The following is a 27,646-nucleotide window of genomic DNA, read 5'->3' as shown; positions in this document are numbered from 1 at the left end:
ATGCGCACGGGGTGCGCGTTGCCGCCAGAAGAAGACCAGCTATCGCTTCGACAACTTCGATGGACAAAGACTCCGCTGACAGATTCAAGTCACCAACACCGGAGGCGTCGTCAGCAACCTTCCGGCGCCGGCAGCACACGGATCGTCCTAACAGTCTGCCGAAACACAAGACATCACCGACCGATAAGGACGTTACCTGTCACAAGGCCGTGGAATCCACCACCAATCCCTTGATCAGTGACGTCGGCTCTCTAGAAGCCGCAGAGCAAGGTGAGCACACTGCTACTCCCACACGCCATTTCAGTCTTTTTCGGTAGCAAATGTAAGCGATAGCGGTAGACCAAAGGTCGTAGCGTCGTGTTGCTGAGCTCGACGTCACGGGTGCGTTTCCTGCCGCGACGGCCGCATTTCGATGGAGTCCGAAAATGCGATAATGCTCGTAGCTTAGAGTTAGGTGCAAGCTAAAGTACCTCAGGTAGTCGAAATTGCTCCGGACTCTGCCCACTACACTGGGCCTCATAATCAGATACGGTTTTGCGAACGTAAAACCCAAGAGTTCACTTTTTTCTTTTACATGTCTGCCAAGGCTCAGGAGACTTTAGACACCATTGAACGCATTAGTCTAAGGAATACAAGAAAATTGGTGGCGTCGACTGCAGCAGCATAAGATTACTAAGTAGGCTGTCCAGGAAAACTACGGCAATGATAACGGTACCGCTTTTGGCTACAATCGGTTGTGTGTATGCTGCGATGCATCACGACAGTCAGGCATACATCTGTGGAACGTTCCTTCATTTCACGTTTGCTCGGAACATGGTCAAACCCACGGCCGCTCATAGAACGCGCGTCACGAGCCGAGCGAAGTCCGCTTCTTGTTGGGGATGATGATACCACAGATGCACCCCCCCCCCCCCACTGTAAGTTCAAACGCCCTGGAGGACGGCGCTGTCTCGTTGAGCGACGCAAATGTTCATTTGATGGAGTCGGAGAGCTTTCTGTACTACCGTCCGAAAGTCGTTGACGGAGCGTTACCCTGTCGGTATCGGACAAAAGCGACATCAATTCGCAGTGCTTTCTGAACGCTGTTTCCACCGAGCACCAAATCGTCTACATAAAAGGATTCTCTGAGGCAGGCTACTGTGTCGGGAAATTGGCTTTTAGAGACGGAAAAGTGATGATGCAGCGTTGCTGCTAACAGAAACGTACTGGATGTGGCTGATGGGTCGAATCGTCCCATCAGCTTTCACAACTGGAACCACTCACGTAGTTTATTCTGCTGCCATGACCGGTGATATGACGTCGTCTGCGATTAATTGGTCCAAAGCTTCAGACAATTTGTTGGTCAAAGCATACGGTACGGTCCGGGTCTGTCGACGATCACCAGGGTACCATGTATGCGATGTCCTTCACATGTAGCTTTTATGTGCAGTTCTCCAACCACTGGGAGTTGCTCCAAAAACAAGATAAGCTGAGAGTAGTGCTGCTTAGTGGCGACCATCTGATTTGGATCTGCCTGAACGTGTTCATTGAGATGACGCTAACAGGTGAGCCACTGTCGACTGGCATAGTTACAGGCACTCCATCTGAAGTGATCTCCTTGAAGATTGGCTTAAGAATGTGGCCGTTTGTGGTTTGATGAGCTATACTATAGTGTAGAGGGTAATTTTGTCCTCCGAGATGTCACTGGGTGTTGCCGACAGGGCTTAAGTCCCTTGGGGATTCCATCCAGTTCGCAAACGACACATTCGAGCTAGATGTCCTGGCTTACTGCATCGGCGGCATACTGTACGATGTGGTAGCACTGTTCTTTCGTGTGAGCTTCACTGTCACACCTCTGACAAGGTGTCGTTCTTTCGGGCTTCAGTTGCGGTTTTCCTGGCCGCGTCTGCTGCCGCATGAAGTGTATGCTATTCCGATCCGTTGGCTGCATGTTGCGCGCATTAGGGACAGCGTTTTGAGCAATGACAAAATCCTTGGCTTCCGTCAGCCTTAGCCTCCGCAACCTCAATAGCTTCCGCAACGTCGTCTTACGCCTTCATCTGGCACGCCATACAATTTGGTCTCGCAGAATGCGTTCTAGAGACTTTCCAAAACTGAATTTTTCTGCCAGACGTCTTATTTTTACAATAAATTCCTGTACGCTCTTTTCTTCTTTTTGTGACCACGTGAAAAAATCATAACTTTCTGCTATTTCGTAAACTTCCGGGGCATAGTATTCTTCGAGGTACCCCCCGGCTTCGTCGTAGTTGAGTACGTTGATCTGCCTCGGGTGAAGACGTCCCTGGACAACTCCAATCGCATTTTCCCCGGTAGCGAGGCCACTAGCAGCGTTTGCCGTTTCGTCGCGTCCGTTATTGTGTTGCGCTTCGAAGTAGGCGTCGAGGCGAATTCGAAACGTTGGCCACACTCTTTCAAACACTGGTGGCCATCCCACGCTCATGGCTTTACGGGTCCGGGTCCGGGAGTCGTTGAGATCCTCGTTCTCCTCGTCGCCACTGCTGCGACGCATGGCACCAGACAGTCATACATCTGGGAAAAGTTCTTTTATTCCAGGTGAGCTCGGACCAAGGGTCGCTATAGCATGACCGTAACGAGCCGAGGGAGGTCTGCTTCTTGATGGTGATGAAGATATCACAGTGTAGCACTGACCGCCGACTGCATCAGTGAAGAAATAGTTGGGCACAAAAGATTGTTGATCCACGGAACACCGTCTGCCACTTCGTCGCACTGTCCCGATGACAAGTTTACTCCAGAATTTGCAGACATTGTAATTCTGTGCGCACATAACAATAAAGAAATGCACATTAGCTAGGTTGGAGGTGTGGCATATCAATAACGGCCATAGCATTTCGGAACTCAGCCTTCGATGATCTTGCATGAGGAGGAATTCTCGTGCTTGAACAGTTATCTTTCACAATAGGGCCCGCTTGATCCTGATTGATGGGTTGGCACTGCTTTCCTATAAGCCCCCCCCATGCGCATTTTTGGCTTTCCTCCTCCTTCCTATTCCTCCAGCAAGGGAACTTTTTTGATAATCGGTCTTTGTTTTGTTCTCGTTTTACGATTGTCTATGTTTACACACCTTTCTTTCTGGACCTTGAGTCCCTAACAACTTGCTGAACTTTGAAGCTAGAGAGCCTTCACGCAAACAGCCCTTGCATGCAGGCTCGCAATTTCCATCTTTTGTTCCGGCATTTATCTATCTTGTGAGCTTTTTGAGCCACCAAATTGCTGTAAGAACACTTTTGTGTAGTGAATTGATTTCACTGAAGGAGAAAAAGTCCATCGTAAGCTAATGACTGTGGCTGGGGGCACGTCAGCTACTTTCTCCACAGAGCCGCGCGTTTTCAGCACTTGCCTCTTTAAGCAATTGCTCTACGTGTAGCGCATCTGTACATTTTATTATATTATTCCATATGTCATAGTAATAATTCATAATTTCTTGGGTCATCATCATAATTATCATCATCATCCTGGTTATGCCCACTGCAGGGCAAAGGCCTCTCCCATACTTCTCCAACTACCCCGGTCATGTACTAATTGTGGCCATGTCGTCCCTGCAAACTTCTTAATGTCATCCGCCCACCTAACTTTCTGCCACGTCCGCTACGCTTGCCTTTCCTTGTAATCCAGTCCGTGACGCTTAATGACCATCGGTTATCTTCCCTCCTCATTACATGTCCTGCCCATGCTCCCCCCCCCTTTCTTTTTCTTGATTTCAACTAAGATGTCATTAACCCGCATTTGTTCCCTCACCCAATCTGCTCTTTTATTATCCCTTAACGTTACAGCCATCATTCTTCTTTCCATAGCTCGTTGCGTCGTCCTCAGTTTAAGTAGAACCCTTTTCGTAAGCCTCCAGGTTTCTGCCCCATACGTGAGTACTGGTAAGACACAGCTGTTGTACACTTTTCTCTTGAGGGATAATGGCAACCTGCTGTTCATTATTTGAGAATGCCTGCCAAACGCACCCCAGCCAATTCTTATTCTTCTGATTATTTCCGTCTCATGATCCGGATCCGTGTTCACTACCTGCCCTAAGTAGATGTATTCCCTTACCACTTCCAGTGCCTCGCTACCTATCGTAAACAGCTGTTCTCTTCCGAGACTGTTAAACATAACTTTAGTTTTCTGCAGATCAATTTTTAGACCCTACCTTCGGCTTTGTCTCTCCAGGTCAGTGAGTATGCATTGCAATTGGTCTCCTGAGTTATTAAGCAAGGCAATATTATCAGCGAATCGCAAGTTACTAAGCTATTCTCTATTCACTCCTATCCCAATTCTTCTCAATCCAGGTCTCTGAATACCTCCTCTAGACACGCTGTGAATAGCATTGGAGATATCGTATCTCCCTGTCTGATGCCTTTTTTATTGGGATTTTGTTGCTTTTTTTATGGAGCACTACGATGGCTGTGGAGCCGCTATAGACATCTTTCAGTATTTTTATATATGGCTCGTCTACACCCTGATTCCGTAATGCCTCCATGACTGTTGAGGTTTCGACTGAATCAAACGCTTTTTCGTAATCAATTAAAGCTATATATAAGGGTTGGTTATATTCCGCACATTTCTCTATCACCTGATTGATAGTGTGAATATGGTCTATTGTTGAGTAGCCTTTACGGAATCCTGCCTGGTCCTTTGGTTGACAGAAGTCTAAGGTGTTCCTGATTCTATTAGCGGTTACCTTAGTAAATACCTTGTAGGCAATGGACAGTAAGCTGATCGGTCTATAATTTATCGTCTTTAGCGTCCCCTTTCTTATGGATTAGGATTATGTTAGCGTTCTTCCAAGATTACATTACGCTCGAGGTCATGAAGCATTGTGTATATAGGGTGGCCAGTCTTTCTAGAACAATGTTACCACCATCCTTCAACAAATATGCTGTTACCTGAACCTCCTCAGCTGCCTTCCCCCTTTGCATAGCTCCCAAGGCTTCTTTACTTCTTCCGGCGTTACCTGTGGGATTTCGAATTCCTCTAGGCTATTCTCTCTTCCACTATCGTCGTGGGTGCCACTGGTACTGTATAAATCTCTATAGAACTCCTCAGCCACTTTAACTATCTCATCCATATTAGTAATGATATTGTCGGCTTTGTCTCTTAACGCACACGTCTGATTCTTGCCTATTCCTAGTTTCTTCTTCACTGCTTTTAGGCTTCCTCCGTTCCTGAGAGCATGTTCAATTCTATCCATATTATAGTTCCTTATGTCAGCTGTCTTACGCTTGTTGATTAACACAGAAAGTTCTGCCAGTTTCATTCTAGCTTTAGGGTTAGAGGCTTTCATACATTGGCGTTTCTTGATCAGATATTTCGTCTCCTGCGATAGCTTACGTATCCTATCTAACGGAGTTACCACCGACTTCTATTGCATACTCCTTAGTGGTGCCCATAATATTGTCGTTCATTGCTTCAACACTAAGGTCCTCTTCCTGAGTTAAAGCCGAATACCTGTTCTGTAGGTTGATCCGGAATTCCTCTAGTTTCCCTCTTACCGCTAACTCATTGATTGGCTTCTTATGTGCCAGTTTCTTCCGTTCCCTCAAAGTCTAGGCTAATTCGAGTTCTTACCGTCCTATGGTCACTGCAGCGCACCTTGCCGAGCATGTCCATATCTTGTATGATGCCAGGGTAAGCGCAGAGTATGAAGTCTATTTCATTTCTAGTCTCGCCATTTGAGCTCCTCAACGTCCACTTTCGGCTAACCCGCTTGCGGAAGAAGGTATTCATTATCCGCATATTATTCTGTTCTGCAAACTCTACTAATAACTCTCTCCTGCTATTCGTAGAGCCTATGCATATTCCCCCACCGACTTGTCTCCAGCCTGCTTCTTGCGTATCCTGGCATTGAAGTTGCCCATAAGTATAGTGTATTTTGTTTTGACTTTACCCACTGCCGATTCCACGTCTTCATAAAAGCTTTCGACTTCCTGGTCATCATGACTAGATGTAGGGGCGTAGACCTGTACGACCTTCAATTCGTACCTCTTATTAAGTTTCACAACAAGACCTGCCACCCTCTCGTTAGTGCTATAGAATTCCTGTATGTTACCAGCTATATTCTTATTAATCAGGAATCCGACTCCTAGTTCTCGTCTCTCCGCTAAACCCCGGAAGCACAGGATGTGCACGCCTTTTGGCACTGTATATGCTTCATTTGTCGTCCTAACTTCACTGAGCCCTATTATATCCCATTTACTGCCCTCTAATTCCTCCAATAGCACTGCTACACTCGCCTCACTCGATTACGTTCTAGCGTTAAACGTTGCCAGGTTCGGATTCCAAGGGCGGCCTGTCCGGATCCAAGGATTCTTAGCACCTTCTGCTGCGTCACAGGTCTGACCGCCGCCGTGGTCAGTCGCTTCGCAGCTGCTGGGGACTGAGGGCCGTGGTTTGATTGTTGTATTCATATAGGAGGTTGTGGCCAAGTACTGCACCAGGGCGGCCAATCCTGCTCCGGTGAGGGAGTGCGTTACCGGTTCTGGTCACCGGGATCAGGCCGCACTCCAGGCCAGTTTATGCAATTTTCTCAACATGCGGAATTTTTTTTTCCGGTGGAAAATTGCGTGGCACCGGGATTAGAAACCACGGTCCTCTTGCACGTGAGGCGGATACTCTGCCTCTTCGCCACCGCAGGAGTTGTACGCCTCATTTAACCTACAGTGGTGCCTTCTTCGATCAGTCAAGGTGGACCAATCTGAGCTCGGTTAAACCGCACAGATGGCACTCAACTGGAGAAACCTGGTAGTTTATGACCTGCACATGAGTGGTCATACATAATACAGGAGATATTTTTTAAGAGGGTCCCCGTGCGGACGGTCGTTGTTAGGTTCCAAAGTCACGATCGCTTATGAGGCACGGCGTAGTGGGGGACTCCAGATTAATTTTGGCCACGGCGGTGGGGGTGTCGGGGGGTGTTGATTGCGCATCCAATTAATGGTACACAGGCATTTTTGCATTTTGCTCCCATCGAAATGCGTTTATATAACTCGCTACCCTATGAATATCGATTGGTCATAGGGGTAATAAATAAGTGGTAAAAATTATCCGGCAACTCCACTGGAGTTGTCAGATTCTGTTGGCCCACCTAAATATTTCACCTTCGCCCACCGCCAATTTTAGGATGCACCCCCCCCCCCTTAGTTCAAATTGGCCCAATGACAACTTTCAGTTGGCCGACCCCCAAATTTGTAGTTCGCCCACCCCAAATTTCAGTAGGGCCACCCTTAAATTTGAAGTTGGCCCACCCTAAATTTCAAGTTTACCCACCCCAAAATTTCAGTTGGCCTACCCCCAAGCTTCAACTGGCCCACCTCCGAATTACAGCTGGCCCGTCAACAAATTTTAGCTAGCCCACCCTGAAATTTAGGTTGGCCCACCCCCGAATTTCACTGAGCCCACCCCTGCTACAAGCTTCACCACGCATATTCTTGGAGCCTTACGTATCCCTGTAGGTATGCATAAATCTGATCATATGGGCACTCTTTATAATCATTTTTCGTATTTGTTTCAGTTGTTTCTTGTCGCTTCTAAAGTTACCAATCATCTACACTTACACTATTAAAACGATTGACAGTCTTCGCAAATTACGCATCATTGTGGACATATAAGGCACTAAACTTTTCTCACGAAGGTGCTAGGGTACTCGCTATAGAATACTTACGCATTAAAATATTGAATGACGCTTAAGCTTCGCCTTTAAGATTGGAACGCGATATCGTTGAAAGATCCCTGACTTCTTTTCACGCTTCCAAGCAACTGCAGTTTATGTAACCTAAATGTTCACCAGGAAACGCTGGCGCCGAAATCTGCACGAAGGCGAGCTGGTAGAAACGCGACCTCTTGCGTGGACCGATGCCGGAGGTAGCGCAAAGGCGCACCAAAAAGATTACATCATTTTTCAGGTTTCTGTCATTGTTTTGCGCTTTTAATATTTCTCTCTGAAAAAATTTAACACAAAGTGCATACGCTGTCAGTGTTTTGCTTCGTGACGTTAGTTCGTGGGCGGTCATACTCAAAATGCCGAGGAATCACTCTGTCAAGGATGTAAGAAAAGGTACGAGCAACTTTAGTGATAGAACGGTGTGGAAATATAGCCCGCATATACCGCATCTCATAATCAAGGCGTAGCATATACATATACCTAAATATATACGGGAATTTTCGCTCACGGCGCCGGCACCGGGTTTTCTGAGAAACGGGGCCCTTAAAATAGCATTGCTCAACACTTCGAATCACATTAAGTTTGCACCACATGATGCACATGCACACGGCACTTTCGCAGCAAAACAAGACTTCGGGACGATATTTAACTACAGATTGCTGGCCTGCTCGATAGATGACATTTGTTGAAATAGGGCTGATTACATACACGCAAAATTACGCCATTGAGCAAGCAGTGGGGCACCCTCCGTGGAGCCTCAGGGATTTTGGCGTTGTGCAGCTAAGGCCGAGGGTGCAGGATGAAATATCGGCTGCCTCGGCCACATTTGGATGGGGGCGAAACGCCCGTGTACCGTGCATTGGTGGCACGTTAAAGAACACCAGATGATCAAAGAAATCCGCGAGTCCCCCAATAATTAATCATGGTTTTGCACGTAAAAGACAAAAATATTGTTTTTCATGCAGTGGAGCATGGTGATGAATAACACACCAAACAATTTCTTTTTCCAGATCTAAGTAGTCGGGTAACACCAAGAGTGCCCAACCATGCTGTTCATTAAAAGAAGCGTACACTCTTTCACCTTACTTGACAAAACCAGTTACATGGCGCCACAGGCGAATATTTCGCGGTTTACTTTCGAATTCTCTTAGCTTTCGTGAGAAAACATTCGTAAGTGACTGTGGTAAAAGCAAGGCCACATAATTAGGTCTTTTCACTAAGGCATTTTAATCTTGCTTGAGCAAATTATGACATGTTAAAATTCATTAAAAAGCTTTTCGAAAAGAAGAAACGATGTTCTCTGCAAGCAAAACAATCTTATAACTGTGCGCCTAATTTATCACCAATATTATTAGCTCTCGCTGGTCCAGTGCTGTGATGGTTTCCGTAAAGGTATATTATATGCAGCCGTCCACACTTCTGCTTTGATAAAAGAATGTGCGACATTACTCAATGCCCTGGATAAAGAAACTAGGCTCAGCACAACGAAAGTGGAGCGTTCTTGCAGGATCCCTTGCGCAAAAGCCTCTTCTCGGAAACTCAGCACCTGCATTGTAATATGGCATTCTTGATTCCGAAGAGAAGCAACCGCCAGCTCTCTAGAACAAAGTGTGGACGTCCGTGCTAAGCCTGTACAATTTTCATTGCTCAGTGTACTTAAACCTAATTCTTCTCCTGCTGCGAACAGGAAGCACCGAAGCTGCTAAGGACGTGGCCGACAACACCTTCCATCCTGACACTTCCTGCAGAGGCGGTGCACACCGGTTATGTAAGTCCAAGTCGGGGTTCACCAGCAGAGGCAATCGACACTCGCACCGAAAGCGGAGCAGAGAACGAGGGTCGGTGAAGTCCGTTGAATCTAAAGAACAACCTATTGCGGTGGCTGACACCAGCTCGGGATCTCCCCTCATCGAGTGCAACAACGCCCTTCTCTGCAGTGAAACAAGCGGCGCTATGAGACCAGACGTGTCGGACACCAGTCAGAAGAAGGCAGTTAAGCCACCTCAAGAACGTGCATCACAACATGCTGCTCCCTCCGCGCACGTGCCACGTCCTCAAATGCCCGAACTCTTCTCCGCCTTCGACAGCCGAAGCAGGAGTCGCTCGAAGAAGCGAGCCACCTCCACCTCCAGTCTGAAGAAGCGGGAGAGGCCAAACAAGTCCGCACCAGCGCCTGTTTCTCCTCTTGGGCCTACCGCGCTCGCGCCTCCTTTCGGCCAATCAGACGACGGTAACCTCGCGGTTCTCGACGTGTATCGGACTTCAGCGAACGAGAATCCCATGAGTCCGTCGACTGCGAGTGAAGCAGCGTGGTCCGCGTACACTCTGGGTGAAATGTCACGGACGCGCGACCAAGTTTCGCTGGCGCTCGCCCCCATCATGGTGCCTGCTCCTTTTGTTCTCCGAAGTCCCGCCGACAGCTCACCTCAAAGCGACTTTTCACCGAACGCTGCTCGAAGACTGCCATCGCCCGCATCGCTAGGGCTGGCGGAAGGCCGTGCACCTTTGTCGTCGTCGCACAAGGTGTCACCGACGTCGCCAGTGCCGGTGCTGCCGCAGCATGTCGTGGATCCGCGCGGGCCGTACGCCTCGTCGACTACCCCAACCAAGGACCCTTCGTCGTTTTCCACGATACCGCCTGGTCATAATCAGCCTGCTGATGCTCCCATGTCGACAGGGTTAGAAGAGAGCAGCACCACGGCTATTTATCGAGCGCAACCTTTTCTCGGCGAGATAACGTCATCTATGTTCGGCAGCAAAGTTGAATCGTCTGCAGCTAGTGTGAGTGCATGTGGGACGCCTTTATGTTATGCCTTAGTGGCTTGCAGCTTTTCACTACAGATACTTACGACTCATGGGCAAGCTATGACGACGCCAAGCTTTATTCTCTATCATATATAGATTAGCTATCACTGCTATGCATACCCTTAAAACAGTGACGGCAGGTATTTTTTTTCCGGTTATAAGCGCCACGAGTGAGTCGTATGGGAAATGTACAAAAGGCGATCGGTCGCGGGTTATGCAGGCCATCTGCATATCTTGTCCTTCGCACCAGTGTGTGCTTAGTAGACATCAGAAGAATTCAAAATTCTGGAAGTATAGATTTCATATAAGTACCGGGAGAACTGTAATCCTTCAATTTCCTCCGCATCGATAGCTAATATTTAATACCTATTTCAAGGTGTTGGATCCGGATTTTATTAAATGTTTTTTCAGGCAGATTTGCTATTCCGTGCATTCACGCTAGAAAGCGCGTTTACACAAAGGCGGTGCAATGGCAATGCAATGACGCAGCAGACATTGAACTAGAGAAGAGAATCCATTACCGCTGAAAAGAAAAAGTGCATGAACTGTTTTACTTTGAAAGATAATAATTTTTTAATTAAGAAGGAAGTTTCAAAGATTCCGATCCAAATATGCGACCTTTCTTGTGTGTAATAACTTGTCACCACAATATCTTAAAGTGATACACCATGTATTCTAATACGGAATAAAGGTTTCTGCCAACAGACAAGCTCCTTGAAAGGAATAACTAGAATTAATGGCAAATAAAATTGATAGCACCGACATTGTGAACAGTAGAATAACGCTAGGGAACATCGCCCCTTATTCCGAGGACCGAAGAACCTCTGACGTCTTTTATTTCTTTTTTACTGCACTTATTGACGTAATCTTTCGTGTATCACGATGTTCAGTTAGCGATGGTCCATATTTTCACCATTTCTAGACACCAGAAAAGGGTTCTCATGAATCTACATTTGCATACACTAGAGCCAACAGGAGGTCACAAGGCCTTTTCTTTCTTATATTCCGAATATATTTCTTGGATTTTGAGGACTGAAGCATCGGTGAAGCAGCGATGGTAGCTTCTTGGGTGCGCAAGCTAAACCAGGAAAAAACACGACAGAGCTAATTGGAACTGCATTCTTTTCGTCGTGGTCGCTGTTGTAAGAGCAGGCAGAGGTATCGAGTAGAAGCTGCTTTGTTCATAGTGGATCAAGGAACTAAGTTTTTAAAAGCATAAACGAAAGCATTGCCGGCGTCGTTCAGGCTCGACATTATGTGGAATTGTTTTACAGAAGGAACGCAGTTATTGTGCGATGTGTTATTCTAGAGCGACCCATGACGTATTGTATACATTATAGAGCATACGTTTTCGTAACCGTTGTTGCGTTTCGCCTGCGACACGTGGTTTTGCCGGCGCGACGGCGGCGGGGCGGCGGACATTTTGGCCCGATCGTCGTCACCGCAACACTCATCGCCAGGTGTTTCCAGGCGCGTCTGCGGCGATGCGACCGCCTAGGGATTTCGTTCCAGTCATTGTGCCCGAAACAGGCGATGCCAAAGCAGGGACCATCTTCTCGTTACAGTCATTGTGTCCGACCGGCAGCGCCACGACAGTGTGCTGCGCAGCGCCACGACCAGGTGCTACGAGATCGTGCGCAGCGCCACGACATGGTGCTACGGCATCGCTACGACAGTGTGCGTCACCATTAGCCCATTGTACATTCACGTGCTCGTCTTTTGAGGGGTTCCTTCTTGCCCTCAACTGCGAGAGTATAAAAACAGCTGCCCCCGGACGCCAGAGGAGGGCTCCGATTTCTTCCGTTGAGTGAAGTGCTCTCCCGTCTCTCTACTTCGGTCAAACCTGACCGCCAACTCTTTGCGATGTTAAAATAAACAAGTTGTTTCGTTGTTACCTGTCGACTCATGCTTTGCCGGGACCTTCGGATGCTTGCAGTTGTACCCCAGGCCGCCAGGCCAACGCTACCCTTGGGGCTTGCGACCCAGGTACAACCACGGGCGTCAGCGCCGAGTTCCCAACAGATCGTACCAGCAGTCCGGATCCAAACATCTGGTTGGCAGCGGTGAGATCACCTCCGGTCTAAAATATCTGGTTGCCAGCGGTGAGATCGCCTACGACTTCAAACAACTGTCTGCCAGCGGCGAGATCACGACAACGGAGGCCAGCAGCAAAGAGATGCAGTTGACAGTATGCTGAGCAGCTCAACGACGATCCGGGAGCAGTGCAACGAGCCCTGTGTGACGACTGGTTGCCTGCAGCGGAACGACTGCGCGGAATTCCTGCCTGCGAGGTTTGGTGAGTGCGGGACTTTCTTCTTCTGAGCGTTGCCAGGCTTTTTGTTAGTGTCAGAAACAGAGCTGGTAATTGTGGTTGTCGTTGCTGCCGGGTTAGTTTGCGGCAAGACAATAGTAAGCAGTAGAGAAAGCAGCATTCAGAGCAGCCATGGATTTGAAGTCGTTGCGCAAACCGAAATTGTTGGAGCTTGCAAGAGAGTTGGGTCTGGATGTCTCAGACAAACTCAGAAAACCAGAACTGATAAAGGCTATTCTTGAGTTAGAGGCTGAGGATGACGAGCTGTCGGAATGCCTTGAGACTATTGAAGAGAGGGAGACTGCAAAAAGAGAAGAGCGCGAACGTAAAGAACAGAAAGAGCGAGAGCAACAAGAGAAAAAAGAAGAGCGTGACCGTCAACACGCTTTGGAAATGAAGCGTCTCGAGATAGAGATGGAACGCGCTCGTAATGGAAGTCAGGCACACGGTGCAGGAGAACGCGTATTGTTCAAAATGACTGACCTGATGCGGCCGTTTAAGCTTGGAGAGGACATTGGTTTGTTCCTGGTTAACTTTGAGCGAACGTGCGAGAAGCAGGGGTTCTCTCGGGAAACGTGGCCACAGCGCTTGCTCACTTTGTTACCCGGCGAGGCGGCCGACGTAGTCGCTCGCTTGGATAGAGAGGAAGCAGAGGATTTCGACAAAGTAAAATCGAGTCTGCTAAAAAAGTACCGGCTGTCTGCGGAAGCGTTCCGTCGGAAGTTTCGGGAAAATGAGAAAGGCAAAAGTGAGTCATATACAGAGTTTGCGTATAGGCTTATGTCGAACATGCAGGAGTGGCTCAAAGAAGAGAAAGCGTTTGGTGACCACGATAAGGTTCTGCAGTGTTTCGGGCTAGAACAGTTTTATAGTCGGTTACCGGAGAACGTGCGATACTGGGTCTTGGATAGGCCAGACGTTTGTACGGTGGCTAGAGCCGCTGAGCTAGCCGAGGAGTTTGTGACGCGTCGAGCTCGCGGAGCTAAGGATGGTCAAAAGGGTGAATTTGGCTCGAAGTTTGAGAGGCCGAAGTTCACACCCATGAGAGCAAAGGGGGACACGCGTAGGGAGGATGCGAGTGAAAGCAGTCCGACCAAACGTAAAGAGACGGCGGCAGCCAAACGCAGAAAGCGGTTCGAGATGAGGCGAGCGCGCGTGTGTTATACGTGCCAGAAGCCGGGTCACTTTTCGGCGCAGTGTCCGGAAACAACACCAAAAGTTGTGTTTTTTTCAATAGGCAGCACTGACGAGAACATGAAGCTTCTCGAGCCTTACATGCGAGATCTCCTCGTGAACGGGAAAGAGTGCCGAGTGCTTCGCGATTCCGCAGCTACGATGGATGTAGTTCACCCATCTTACGTAGAACCGCATATGTTCACGGGCGAGTGCGCGTGGATCAAGCAAGCCGTGGAAGCTCATAGCGTGTGTCTGCCAGTAGCAAAAGTGCTTATTGAAGGACCTTTCGGAGCGCTTGAGACAGAGGCGGCAGTGTCATCTATGCTGCCACCCCAGTACCCGTACCTATTTTCAAACAGGTCCGATCACCTCCTGCGCGAGAAGGGGCTTTTGTTTGGTGAAGCTAGTGTTCAGGCCTTAACCAGATCGAAGGTTCGGGAGCTCGCTGCAAAGGCGGTAGTTGCGGGGCCAACGTTATCAAACAACGAAAAAGGGTCAGAGGCGCAGCAGGCTGATATTCAGAGCACGCCCGAACTGAATAAACTAGAGTCTGTAACGTTAAAGGCGCCAGATACTGGAGAGGAAACGCCCGACGCGGGAAAGTTAGAAGAGCTATCTACTGATTTGCTCATCGCGCCTACGTCAGACGGACTTGATAGGTTGCTAAAAGTCAGCCGGACGGCTTTGATAGCCGAGCAAAAAAAGGATGGCAGCCTGGAAAACGTGCGCTGCAATGTCAAAGAAGGTATCGCCAGGAAAACTGCGCGTTTTGTGGAAAGAGGTGGAGTCCTGTACCGGAAGTATCTAGACCGCAGAGGAGTGGAGTTCGATCAGCTGGTCGTGCCTCAATGCTATCGTCAGGATCTGTTGCGCTTGTCACATGGGGGTTCGTGGTCCGGACACCTAGGAGTTAAGAAAACTAAGGACCGTCTCTTGCAAGAGTACTATTGGCCAGGGTGTTTTCGGGACGCAGACCATTTCGTGAGGACATGTGACACTTGTCAGCGGGTGGGCAAACCAGGGGACAAATCGAGGGCGCCGTTGAAATTGGTACCTATCATTACGGAGCCTTTTAGACGGCTCGTTATTGATACTGTGGGACCTCTGCCGGTAACAGCCACGGGGTACAGACACATTTTGACTGTGATCTGCCCAGCGACAAAGTTCCCTGAAGCAGTGCCGCTTAAAGAACTCAGCTCAGTTGAGATAGTCAATGCACTACTGTCCATATTTGCGCGAGTTGGTTTTCCTGCAGAAATTCAATCAGATCAGGGCACAGTGTTTACTAGCGCTTTGACGACAACTTTTCTCGAAAGGTGTGGGGTAAAGCTGTTACACAGCTCAGTGTACCACCCACAGTCGAATTCCGTTGAGAAGCTCCACTCCGTCATGAAGCGCGTGTTGAGAGCTTTGTGTTTTGAACATCAAACTGACTGGGAGCTGTGTCTGCCTGGGGTGATGTTTGCTTTAAGGACCGCGCCGCATGCGGCTACGGGGTTTTCGCCAGCTGAACTGGTGTACGGTCGCTCGCTTCGATCTCCGCTTCGCATGCTTCGAGAATCATGGGAAGGTAGGGGCGACGACCCAGTCGTGGTGGAGTACGTGCTTAAGCTCCTCGAACGCTTAAGAAGGGCACAGGAGTTGTCAGGTGAAGCAATGACAAAGGCCCAGCAGAGGGCCAAGGTTTATTATGATCGGACAGCCAGGGCCCGTCGTTTTGAGGTTGGCGATGAGGTCATGATATTGCGCACATCGCTAAACAACAAACTAGACGTGCAGTGGGAGGGCCCAGCGCGAATTGTTCAGAAACTGTCGGACGTTAACTACGTGGTAAGTCTGCCAGGAAAGCGGAAAGCACAGCAAGTTTACCACTGTAATCTGCTCAAACCTTATAGACAAAGGGAAGCAGTGGTGTGCATGATGGTAAACGTTCCTGAAGAGCTTCCGGTCGAGCTTCCGGGACTAGGCTCAGTGACGAACAGGGAAGACACCGGTCAAGTCATTAGTGACCTTATCAGTAAAGCACCGCTGTCGCCTGAGCAGAAAACCGAACTACACCAGCTATTACAAGAGTTTCAAGGTCTGTTCTCTGAGAGGCCTGGTAGGACTTCTGTACTTACTCATGATATAGAACTTACCTCCACAGAGCCAGTACGATCCAAGGCGTATCGGGTGTCACCCCGCCAGAGCGATATTATGGAGGCTGAGGTAAAGAAAATGCTACAGCTCGGTGTTATTGAGGCAGGTGAGAGTGATTATACCTCCCCTTTGATTTTAGTTGAGGTACCGGGCAAGGAACCTCGTCCTTGCGTCGACTACCGCAGGCTTAATTCCATCACTAAGGATCAAATTTATCCGATCCCTAACATCGAGGAGCGCCTTGAGAAAGTTAGTAGCGCTCAGTTTATTTCCACCCTAGATCTTGTCAGGGGTTATTGGCAGGTTCCACTTACAGAAGAGGCTAGTAGGTATGCGGCGTTCATTTCACCAATGGGAACATTCCGTCCTAAAGTGTTGAGTTTTGGTTTGAAGAACGCGCCATACTGTTTTTCAAGTCTCATGGATAAAGTGTTGCGGGGACAGCAAGAATTCGCTTTACCGTATCTAGACGACGTAGCGATATTCTCCGCATCCTGGTCTGAGCATATGACACACTTGCGGGCAGTGCTAACCCGCCTGCGCGAAGCAGGCTTGACAGTAAAGGCTCCTAAGTGCCAGTTAGCACAGGCCGAGGTTGTCTACCTCGGTCACGTGATTGGTCAGGGTCGTCGCCGCCCCTCTGAAATAAAAGTGGCCGCTGTGCGAGACTTTCCGCAACCGCGCACAAAGACCGATATTCGGTCGTTCTTAGGTGTCGCCGGCTACTATCAGAGGTACATCCCTAGGTACTCTGATATCGCGGCTCCCCTGACGGATGCTCTAAGAAAGACAGAGCCTCAAACAGTCGTCTGGGACGAGACAAAGGAAAGAGCTTTTAGCGCCCTAAAGAGTGCCCTAACAAGCCAGCCTGTGCTACGATCGCCAGACTATACAAAAGGGTTCATTGTTCAGTGCGATGCTAGTGAGCGAGGCATGGGCGTTGTACTGTGCCAACGGGAAAATGGAGAAGTAGAACACCCCGTCCTGTATGCTAGTCGTAAGCTGACCAGTCGTGAGCAGGCGTATAGCGCCACCGAGAAAGAGTGTGCATGTCTCGTGTGGGCCGTTCAGAAATTGTCATGCTATCTAGCCGGCTCGAGGTTTATCATTGAGACAGATCACTGCCCTCTCCAATGGCTGCAGACCATCTCTCCCAAAAATGGCCGCCTCCTGCGCTGGAGCCTCGCTTTACAACAATATTCCTTTGAGGTGCGTTACAAAAAGGGGAGTCTCCACGGTAACGCCGATGGCTTAAGTCGAAGCCCCTAACGTAGGAATCAGCCTCAAAATTGTTTGTTACTGATGTTTTTCTTCCTGAGGCAGGATTTTTTTTAACATATTGCTTTTGTTTAGTGTTTCAAAGTGATGATATGCTTTCTAGTGCAATTTTTCAATTTGTGGACGCGTTCTGAGTGATGCTAGACTACTGTAAGGAACTAGGCAGTGGTATAAAAAGGGGAAAGAGCCTGGCAGGGCTTAGTGAGGGTTGTGCCGTGCTTGCTGACTGAGCGGTTGAGTTTTCAGCGTAGTTCTAACGCTTGCCGGGAACGAGAACAAAAATGTGAACTCTCCCGAAGTCACTTTGCAGTGTCCCGTGCGAACCTGAACGAGAGAACGAGGCCTTCTCTGTGCGCTGCGCTCAAGAAACGTCAAGGGACGCCCGACTTCGGTTATGAGCATCATCGAGCGACATCCCTCCGGACAGCGGATGCAGTCCCCTGTCCATCGGGATCTCCTTTCCCCGGCGGGGCGGTCTGTTGCGTTTCGCCTGCGACACGTGGTTTTGCCGGCGCGACGGCGGCGGGGCGGCGGACATTTTGGCCCGATCGTCGTCACCGCAACACTCATCGCCAGGTGTTTCCAGGCGCGTCTGCGGCGATGCGACCGCCTAGGGATTTCGTTCCAGTCATTGTGCCCGAAACAGGCGATGCCAAAGCAGGGATCTCCTTCCAGTTATTGGGCCCGAAACAGGCGATGCCAAAGCAGGGATCTCGTTCCAGTCATTGTGCCCGAAACAGGCGATGCCAAAGCAGGGACCATCTTCTCGTTACAGTCATTGTGTCCGACCGGCAGCGCCACGACAGTGTGCTGCGCAGCGCCACGACCAGGTGCTACGAGATCGTGCGCAGCGCCACGACATGGTGCTACGGCATCGCTACGACAGTGTGCGTCACCATTAGCCCATTGTACATTCACGTGCTCGTCTTTTGAGGGGTTCCTTCTTGCCCTCAACTGCGAGAGTATAAAAACAGCTGCCCCCGGACGCCAGAGGAGGGCTCCGATTTCTTCCGTTGAGTGAAGTGCTCTCCCGTCTCTCTACTTCGGTCAAACCTGACCGCCAACTCTTTGCGATGTTAAAATAAACAAGTTGTTTCGTTGTTACCTGTCGACTCATGCTTTGCCGGGACCTTCGGATGCTTGCAGTTGTACCCCAGGCCGCCAGGCCAACGCTACCCTTGGGGCTTGCGACCCAGGTACAACCACGGGCGTCAGCGCCGAGTTCCCAACAGATCGTACCAGCAGTCCGGATCCAAACACCGTAGCAAGGTACTGTAGTACTGTAGTACTGTAGTTTCTGCATGTTTGGATTTGATTAAGGACCTATAATGTAAGAACTTTTGATAAAGTAGGAAGGAAAACGGGGGAGGCAGGAAGTTGGGAAATAAATTTGGGTTTGAATAAGCATGGGAATGCCGTTGTCAGTTCCCGACTATTTAAAAGAGGTCGCCTGCAGATGAGAATACCAGTGTATTCATATGAAGTAAAACAGCCTATATAAATGTTGCTCAGAGTGTGAATTTCACCTGCAGTAGCAGACAATTAGAATTTTTCGATTACGCATTCGACACATATCCGATAGACACGAATAAAAATTTAATTCAGGAACACGCGTGTCGGCATACGCGGTCATTCGTGAAACGAATGCACTGTGTAGTATTGTGCAGCAGTCGTGGTTCGGGACAACTAACGCACTCCCATCAAAAACTGGATTTAGCTTATATTTGTCGCAAAATACAAGTACGGACGCTCGAGAATTTACTTTGCAAATTGAAGTGCGCGAGTTCGAAGGAAGCACACTGTGGCCACAGGAGCAGCGTTCTTGTGCTGATGAGTAATGATCGTTGCGGGCCGCATTTTAGCCATCAATGACGTTTTTGCAAATCGAAAAGAAAAAAATATTTTTGGAATCTAGTCCAAGCGTTCGGGCATTCTGACCAAACCACACCTTTAATCGCGACACGTTTCGTTTGAGTTCGCACGTTGACTCCCTTATTACTTACGGCTACGCCAACTGTCCATTTTTTTTTTTTACATGCCGTTTACCGACAGCTGTCAGGGACCGGGTCCGGGATGCCGTTTCAAAGGAACAAGCTGGACCATCTTTCGAAGAGCGGAACGCAGACAGAAAGCGTTGGGACACGACGCAGGATAACGTCCTTGGGGGGTAAGTAAGGACTTAGATGAGAGCAGGTGAAGCCGAAACTTTCATCTTGTCTGCACGATGATAAGGGCTTGCCTATAGAAAGTTTGAATTATATGAATTATATGCCTATATAAAGTGTAAACTGATGGTGCGAAACCAATGACGATGAGGCGAACACCGTACGAGTCCAAACTTGCGGCAAAATCTCCGATTTCTACGCTGAGTACCTGGTTTGGACAACAATACGCTGAATTTATTCTTTTGTTTCTTCCATATTTTTTTCTTCCTTGCATGTGGCAGTTTGCCTGACGTACCGAACGCGCTTTGGTTTTTAAGATCTGGCAAGGCAAGGCCAGACGACACGAAACAGTGCATCATTACTGCGGCCGGACTACAACACGCCTCGTATGCCCTCAGGTCATGTGTTTAAGGAGGCTTCTTACGCCTTTCGTATACACGTGCTACAGAGCACGTGTGAAAACAACGGAATAAACCTATAGTACACAAGTAGGGATCAGCTAGCACAAGACAGGGGTAATTGTAGATCGCTGGGCGAGGACTTTGTCCAGCAGTGGACATAGGTAGTCTGCTGCTGCTGCTGCGTTAATTAAATTTGTGTCAACCCCAAATGTTTTAGGTTCGACTCCCACCAAAAGTCGTGGGTTCGAGTGCCTTAGCTGTGCCTGAATTGCCGGTGCCTTTATTAACTTCGTCCCAATTAACAGAAAAAGTCGTGACTTCGAATATCCTAATTAACCATGTCTTAATTGACGGCGGCTTAATTAACTTCGCCTTAATTAACACCAAACACCGTGCGCTCAGCTCGCACAAATGATCGTGGGCTCGAGTTCCTTCATTAACTTTGCCTTAGTTAACACCAAAGGTCGTAGGTTCGAGTACCACCAATGCTCGTGGGTGGCGCCATCAATTTTAGCGCGATAATGCCGTATGGTCGTGTCTTTTTTTTTTTTTTTTTTTTGATAACGCCGGACACTATATTTTTCAACCCATGGGCCACTTTAAGCTTTCGCCTTAAAAGTAGCGAGAGAAAATATTTTTCTGAAGGGAATTTGAGCTGTGGACCGCAGCGTGGCAGGCAGGCACGTTACATCATCACCACCGCTAAAACGTGCCTAGTCCTTTTTACAGCGCAAGCTAACTATAGGCTCATTCCAACAGCCGTTTTGTTTGGCGATGTTGTCCGCGCCGCCGCCGAAGCTATCGCCAGGCTCCCACCCATTTGGCCAAGAAATGGGCGGATTGTCCTAAGGAAGAAAAAAAGAAACAAAAGACTGAAGAGTATAAAAAATGTTAGGATGAAAAACATGTATGGCATGAATGGGATGCCAATAAATAAGCATAAACATCATCATCATTAGCATCGCATCGTGCCACTTGTCACGCGATGTGAGATGCGCGCAGCGTAGCATCGACACATGCGCACTTTGCATTGCAGATGCATATTATGACACCAGGTGGCACGCCAAGTAGCACCTGCATAGATAGCGTTATAAGGTAGTTTGCGTTTCCTATCAAGTATGTGGCGCCTAAGCGCTATGGGGGATTGGCCAAGAAATGGATGGATTATCTTGAGGAAGAAAAATAAGATTAAGCAGATATATACAGAAATGCTAGAATGAAGAACATGTATAGCATACCTGATCAAAGCAAGCCGGTTGAGTGACGGTTTGCATCGCCGCGTTTCAAATGGAACGCCAATAAATCATCGGCAGCAGTAGGAGCAGCGTCAGCTTCGATTCGCGTCACTTTTCACGCGATGTGACATGCGCGCCGCGTTGCATCGCTACGTGCAAACTTGGCATTGCAGTTACGTTGTATTCCACCAGGTGTCCCGACATGTAGCGCTTGCATGTAGTTGGACCTGGTTGACTCAATCAGGCTAAATGACTATTTTTCACCACGCCGTTTCAAAGGGGATGCCAATAAATCATCATAATTAATTAGGCAGCAACAGCAGCATCGTGTAGTTAACCGGAGGGTTTCTATATAGTCTTTGTTTGCACTAGCGAGACTGTAAATGCACGCCAAATTTCGATAAATTCGCTGTTTTTTATAGGAACAAGAACGAAGAAATGCGTCTAATGGTGGAGGCCGGGCATATATATAATGATAGAATCGGTGAAAGCGAATGCGTAAGCCAGCCTTCAATTAACTTGCATAAAGAAAAAAACATGAAATGCCTAAACAGTTATCTCTCGCGTAGGCACACACGTGGACCTGATTGACAGGGGACGCCACCATGCCTGAGTATGCGCTGAAAAATCGTCTACTTTTCTTTCCGCCACAGTGCGTCATTGAGTTGATAGTAGGCGTTTATGTGTACAGGTTCTCTTATCTTCTGCCCATGTCTGCACGCCTTCCTTTCTCTTAGTATCCTTAGTCTGGGATTAGGTCATCACAAAGAATAGCTAACATTTAGAGTATTGGTGTGAACGCAAGACTTGCAAAATATCAGTTATAGAGCGTATTGATAAATATTCAAATGGTTTCGTTCCACCAAGACAGCTGCTGTGGTATTCATTTTACGGGGAAGCAAAAAAGTGTACGGGATCTAATATGCCGGGTGTTCAAAATTAAGCTTTATCGTTTTCTTAAAGGCACTGCGAGGCACCCGAAGACCGAATGTGCAAATAAGTTGTGTAGCCAGAGGGACACGAAGGGAGATGATTATTATGTCAGCAGCCCGAATAACTAAAATTGAATAATTAACATTTTGTAGACTGCACTGAGTGGGTATGTTTGTATTGAAAAGTTAGAGGCAGTCGTGTTTCTACGCAGTATCAGTTGAAATAATTATTGTAGCCTGGTCTGTGTTCCCAGATATCCGACTACAACTTTTAATTGTCGTTCGCATGATTACGCATGCAAGAGAGTTAGGATCGGCGGAAAGCTCCTCCCTGGTATGAATCGGCTGTTGCGTGCGGCGTTTAGTCTGACAACGGAGGCATTGGCAAAGCTGATAACTGTCCCCCTTCCCCTTTCGGCTGGCGAAATAAAAAAAATCGAAGATCCCGGAACCGCCGTCTTATCACACGATCGCGCAGCCTGTAATGATGGCGGCAGTTGTTTTGACGAGATAATGGCGCGATCGGAGAAGCTGAAGGGCAGTTCGCGTTTGTAATGGTGACTAGTCGAACGGGCATGATGGCATGGTCCTTCCCTGGCCTACGCTTATAAAGTGACTGCTGATTTCGAAGTATTGTAGATCTTATTGAAATTAAGAGCAATAACTGCACGGCGCACCGCGCTGTCTTATCGTGATTTCGCCAGCCGAGAGGGGAAGGGGAAAAGTTATCATCTTTGCCTATTCCTCCGCCCTGCTGTCAGGCTAAACGCCGAACGCAAAACAACCGCGTCACATCAGGCAGGAGCTTTGCGCCAATCCTCGCTCTCTTGCATGCGTAAAGACGCGAATGACAATGAAAAATTGGAGCCGTGTATCTCGAAGTACAGAAACCTCAGAAGAATTATTCCAACTGATACAGCTGTTTAGAAACACGACTGCCTCCGAGTTTTCAATACAAACATACCCACTTACTGAAGTGAACAAAAAGTTAATTATTCAATTTCAGTTAAGTGGACTGCTGACAGCGATAATTATTATCTCACTTTGCGTCCCCCTGGCCACATAACTTATTTGGACAGATAGTCCTCGCGTGCCTCCCAGTGTCTAAATTTAAGAAAACCATAAAGCTTAATTTTGAACACCCGGTAACACTACGCAACACCCACCGTGGTTGCTCAGTGGCTATAGTGTTGGGCTGCTGAGCACGAGGTCGCGGGATCGAATCCCGGCCACGGCGGCCGCATTTCGATGGGGGCGAAATGCGAAACACCCGATTTAGGTGCACGTTAAAGAACCCCAGTTGTTCGAAATTTCCGGAGTCCTCCACTACGGCGTGCCTCATAATCAGAGAGTGGGTTTGGCACGTAAAACCACATAATTTAACACTACGCAACGAGGCGCTTACACTCCGGGATATTGGTTCCTTCAAATCTGCTTCTGACCAATGATTGAAGCTGCACGTTCACAGGATGTATGAAAAGACCTTAAGCGACGCGCAGATGGACTTGACTTCCATTTTTGCCACGATATCTTGTCTGCTGAAGCAATGAAGCAAAAAGCATCACGGGATATTAATAAATAATTGATTTATTCATTTATTTATTATTTATTTATTTACTTATTTATTAATTTCAACATACTGTCAACCCTTTGACAGGGTTACTACAGGAGTGGGGTACAGAAAGAATGAATGTTTACACATAAGCAGTTACAATAACAGTAATTGTCGGGCGCAAATTTGCAAAACAAGCACAAAATAAGAAGAAAGAAATGTACGTACAACAGTAAGTATGAATACGAATATTGATAAGCATGCCAATAGAAAAAGTAAACAATCGTATTGAGAATATGACATCAGGCGTATGAGTAAGTATTAAGTGAGTTATGGAATCGTTCAAGGAAATCATCAATTCTTTGCTGTTCGTCTACAAGTCGGTCAAGAGTATTTCATTCCCGAATCCATCTAGGGAGAAAAGAATAATAGAATATATTGTTGTTGCACGATTATTCTTGGAATGTGAGATCATGCGTACGACGTGGGTGCCTTGTTTTCTTAGTTTCGACGTATCTTGTGTGGTCTATCTTAAAAGAGTCTTGCAGTAGCGTGTATACAAATTTCAGGCGGTGAATTTTAGCTCGACTTTGAAGTGAAGGTAAACCTGCACAGCGTTAAAGGATAAATTGCGCGTTCTGTCATTTCTTGAATTTCTGTGAGAGCTTCTGTAGTTGTTATGATTGTAAGTTGGTCCCGCGGCACCACTCACTGGTCAACATCACGGGGCAGGAATATGCAGTGGTAGATTGATAATTTTCGCCCTTCTATCCCGATGACGAGGTCAGCAGCGCCAAGTAAATGGAGCGTTGAGCGGAGGTAATACGGGCGCTGCTAGGAAACCGAGTTAAGCAAATGAGGGCTAGTTAATTGCCAAGCCCGTAACAATCAGAGGCGTATCTACTGAGAGGGGTGCGGGTTCTCGCGTCGATGACGTGTGTGACCTCGGTGTGTTTTCGTCGTTCCTTGTTCGCGCACAATGACGTCCCTGTGTTTTGGGCTAAGGTCGCCACGGATGAAGAGCGCTTCAGAGCACGGGATTGGCAGAAGAGGTCTCCTATCTCCTACCATCGGATTGGAGGAAGATGACGTGACTGGGATGACGGAAAGAATAAGACGAGACGGTTGCTCTGTTGAGAGATCGGCCTCTTCACTAGAACTTAACTTTTTCTCTTCGTCATTCCTCCGTTTTTGTAAATAACCTAAATATATAAACACTGTGTTTTACTCGTGTCCTGAATGTTGGGCCAAGGCCTACGTTACTTACTGGATCACGGTACGTGAACTTCCCACGTGTACGGACCTTCGACCGGAACACCGCTGATGGAGTGCGTAAAGGGTCGAGGAGGTTTTGGCGGCTCACGACGCGTCATAATTAAGGTTTTGCGTCGAAACCACTACATTAAGACTGTGTTAATTAGTTATTCTTAAATAATGGCTTACACGTATAATTTGAGTTGTTCAAAATCATAGTGAACGGGAGTTAGTTGCCTTCTCTTAGACACGTCAGTTTTTTAATACTGCCCGTTAGCTGAAAAACCCTTTAAAGTAGCTGTCCATTAAATACTTAGAAGAATTCACATGTATCATGCCTCACAATTACCGAAAATTTTGATTCTACGAATGACGCTACCTTTATTGTCCCGCGTCTCTGCTTCTTTCACGCAGTCAGTGCCACTAGTTTTTGGGAGATCAAGCAGGCTGCGGCTTCTCGGATGACTGGCAGATCCGTGATGTGTGGCCTGTGCTGCATTGTGGTGATCTCCTCCGTCACGCTGGTACCCCTCACGCTGATATTTCTCGCAAACCGCACCCACTCCACATACATCGAGGAGTGCTCAACTGCCGCCTGCGACAGAGCGATGACTTCCTTCTGGGCTCTGATGGAGGACAGCGTGGATCCATGTCAGGACTTCTACGGTCACGTGTGCCACCGCTGGGACAACAGCACGGGTGGTCGGCTGAAGTACCTCGACCACAGCGTGCAGCAGATTGCGCGTCGCGTCAACCAGAGCCTGCACGACGTCGACGAGTTCGGCAGCGCGTCCCACGAAACACGTGGCGTGGCGCAGTTCTACAAGCTCTGCTTCAGATTCGTCAACTCCCGCGATCGCTACATTTCGAGATCGCAGATCATGCAATCCTTCGGCGCCGAGAAGCGGGACCGGCTGCTGACGATGACAAACTTTGGCGACATTGTGGCGACACTCATCGACCTATCCCTTTCTCGAGGATTGAACACGGTCTTCGGCGTGAAGCTCGTGCGGCGAGCGGGCGCAGCCCAAGTGAACGTGTTCCCAGGCAAGACTCTGGCCGAGACAATAGGCCCCCATTCGGCTGATGCGTGGCGCGGTTACTTACACAAGCTCCTAGTCGAACTTTCCGCGACGTACCCGTCCCGAAAATTTGACGTAGACAGCGTACAGAGGACGGACGACACTGTGAAGCAACTGCTGGCATCACCCGACGTCGATGACAATACTCGGGAGCAGGTCGACGCGGGTAGCCTGAACTTCCTGGGTGACGCCACGAGCACGAACACGTGGCTTGCAGCTGTCAACTCTCACCTGCCATCTGACGAACAACTCAGCGGTAAATCAAAAGTATTGGTTACTGGTTATGGAACCGTGCGCAATGTACTGCAGTTCCTCGGGAGCCTCGCCGACTACGGAGTCGCTTACCTCTACTTGCACTTGCTCCTCGAAGTGTTTCGCTTTGACTACGTGCGCAGCCTGCAACATCGCAGCCCAGTAGACCAAGTCAGGGAATGTCTGCAGGCAAGCCAAGATGCCATGTGGCACACGAGGAAAATCCTCACAGCCAATATATTCGGCGGCCGTAGAGAACGGAATCAAGAGTCGGCAGACATTTTACGTATGGTTGCCCAAGCCGCTTCCAGCCGAGTGCGCCTGAGTTGGATGGGAGACTTGATGCGTCGCAGAGCGCAGAAGCTCTTTTCCACTGTGTCGCTTCACGTGCACGACCTGTATGCCTGGAACGCCACAAGCTCTGTCATTGGCGAGCGCGCGGAGGCCTTGGTGTTGGGAGCACGAGCCATCGACTTTCCGTCGATCTACGTGCGCCTGAAGGAAGAGCAGAATCGTGCGTTTCTCAGCAACAGCCGCGCTGACAGCCACCCGCATGGCACACTGCACGTCTTGGACACAGGCGTCCTGTATGATGCGGGAGCCAACGAAGTGGTAGTGCCCGCTTCTCTGCGCGTTGAACCGGCGCTGTATTCGGCGGACGTTCCTTTCGCCTTTTCAGCCGGCACCCTTGGAACCCTCATGGCCACAGAGCTCTATCGCGCAGCAATGCCACACCAAGCGTCACCTATATGGCATCAGCAGCAGCGAGATGTGATGGCCAAATTTCAAGATTGCACAGAAATTCTGGCTAACGACGCGCTGAACATTTCGCTTGCGGCGTTAGGCGATGGAGTTGGTGACGGACATGGCCTACCCTCGCACATGTTTTGGATGCTTGGGGCAAGGACAGCGTACGAAACGCTGGGTTTAGCTACTTTTACCCATAAACACCCAATTAACTGGTCCAGCTACTGGAGGACATGGCAGCGGACTTTCTTCAGGCGCTTCTGCCTGCTGACGTGCGGCTCTGGAGAAGAGGACAACGAGCGATCAGGTGTCACGCATAGAGTTCTGTGCCTTCTCACCGTGGCGAGTATGCCACAGTTTTCGCAAGTATTCGGCTGTCAGGATCATAGCACTGCTCTTAAGTACACTACTTGTATTATGGACTGAGAAGTGGTATAGGAATGAGAAGTGTTCATGTTATTTTTCGTTGTTTATTCTTGAAAGTTCACATTATGGCGACAAATCAATGGACAACTGTACTTTCTTGCTGCCCTTATAAACAGCTGGCACTGGTTGAGGTTGTTGAAATGACCACTGTTACATACTTATAGTGCACACCTAGTGTGCTACTTGCATTAATTTTGTACCGGCGAAGGTATATAATGAATGATA

At 48.5% G+C, this 27,646-nt stretch overlaps 1 protein-coding gene across 1 annotated transcript; it reads left to right on the top strand.

Moving 5' to 3' along the window:
• LOC142572848 (uncharacterized) lies at nucleotides 1–27,646 on the top strand. Its single transcript, XM_075682247.1, has 4 exons — nucleotides 1–270; nucleotides 9,354–10,447; nucleotides 19,428–19,542; nucleotides 25,329–27,646. Exons 1-4 carry the CDS (start codon nucleotides 60–62, stop codon nucleotides 27,419–27,421), a joined length of 3,513 nt encoding a protein of 1,170 aa, XP_075538362.1. The 5' UTR covers nucleotides 1–59; the 3' UTR covers nucleotides 27,422–27,646.

Source organism: Dermacentor variabilis, chromosome 2 (assembly GCF_050947875.1).
Source record: "Dermacentor variabilis isolate Ectoservices chromosome 2, ASM5094787v1, whole genome shotgun sequence".
NCBI lineage: Eukaryota > Metazoa > Arthropoda > Arachnida > Ixodida > Ixodidae > Dermacentor > Dermacentor variabilis.
This window is presented reverse-complemented; position numbering and strand designations above follow the sequence as displayed.

Bases quoted from the DNA above. Each gene is read 5' to 3' on its own strand.
- LOC142572848 (XM_075682247.1), top strand. From the start codon at position 60: ATGGACAAAGACTCCGCTGACAGATTCAAGTCACCAACACCGGAGGCG. The intron at 271-9,353 runs GTGAGCACACTG...TGCTGCGAACAG, and splicing joins TCTAGAAGCCGCAGAGCAAG to GAAGCACCGAAGCTGCTAAG. The intron at 10,448-19,427 runs GTGAGTGCATGT...GTTTACCGACAG, and splicing joins TTGAATCGTCTGCAGCTAGT to CTGTCAGGGACCGGGTCCGG.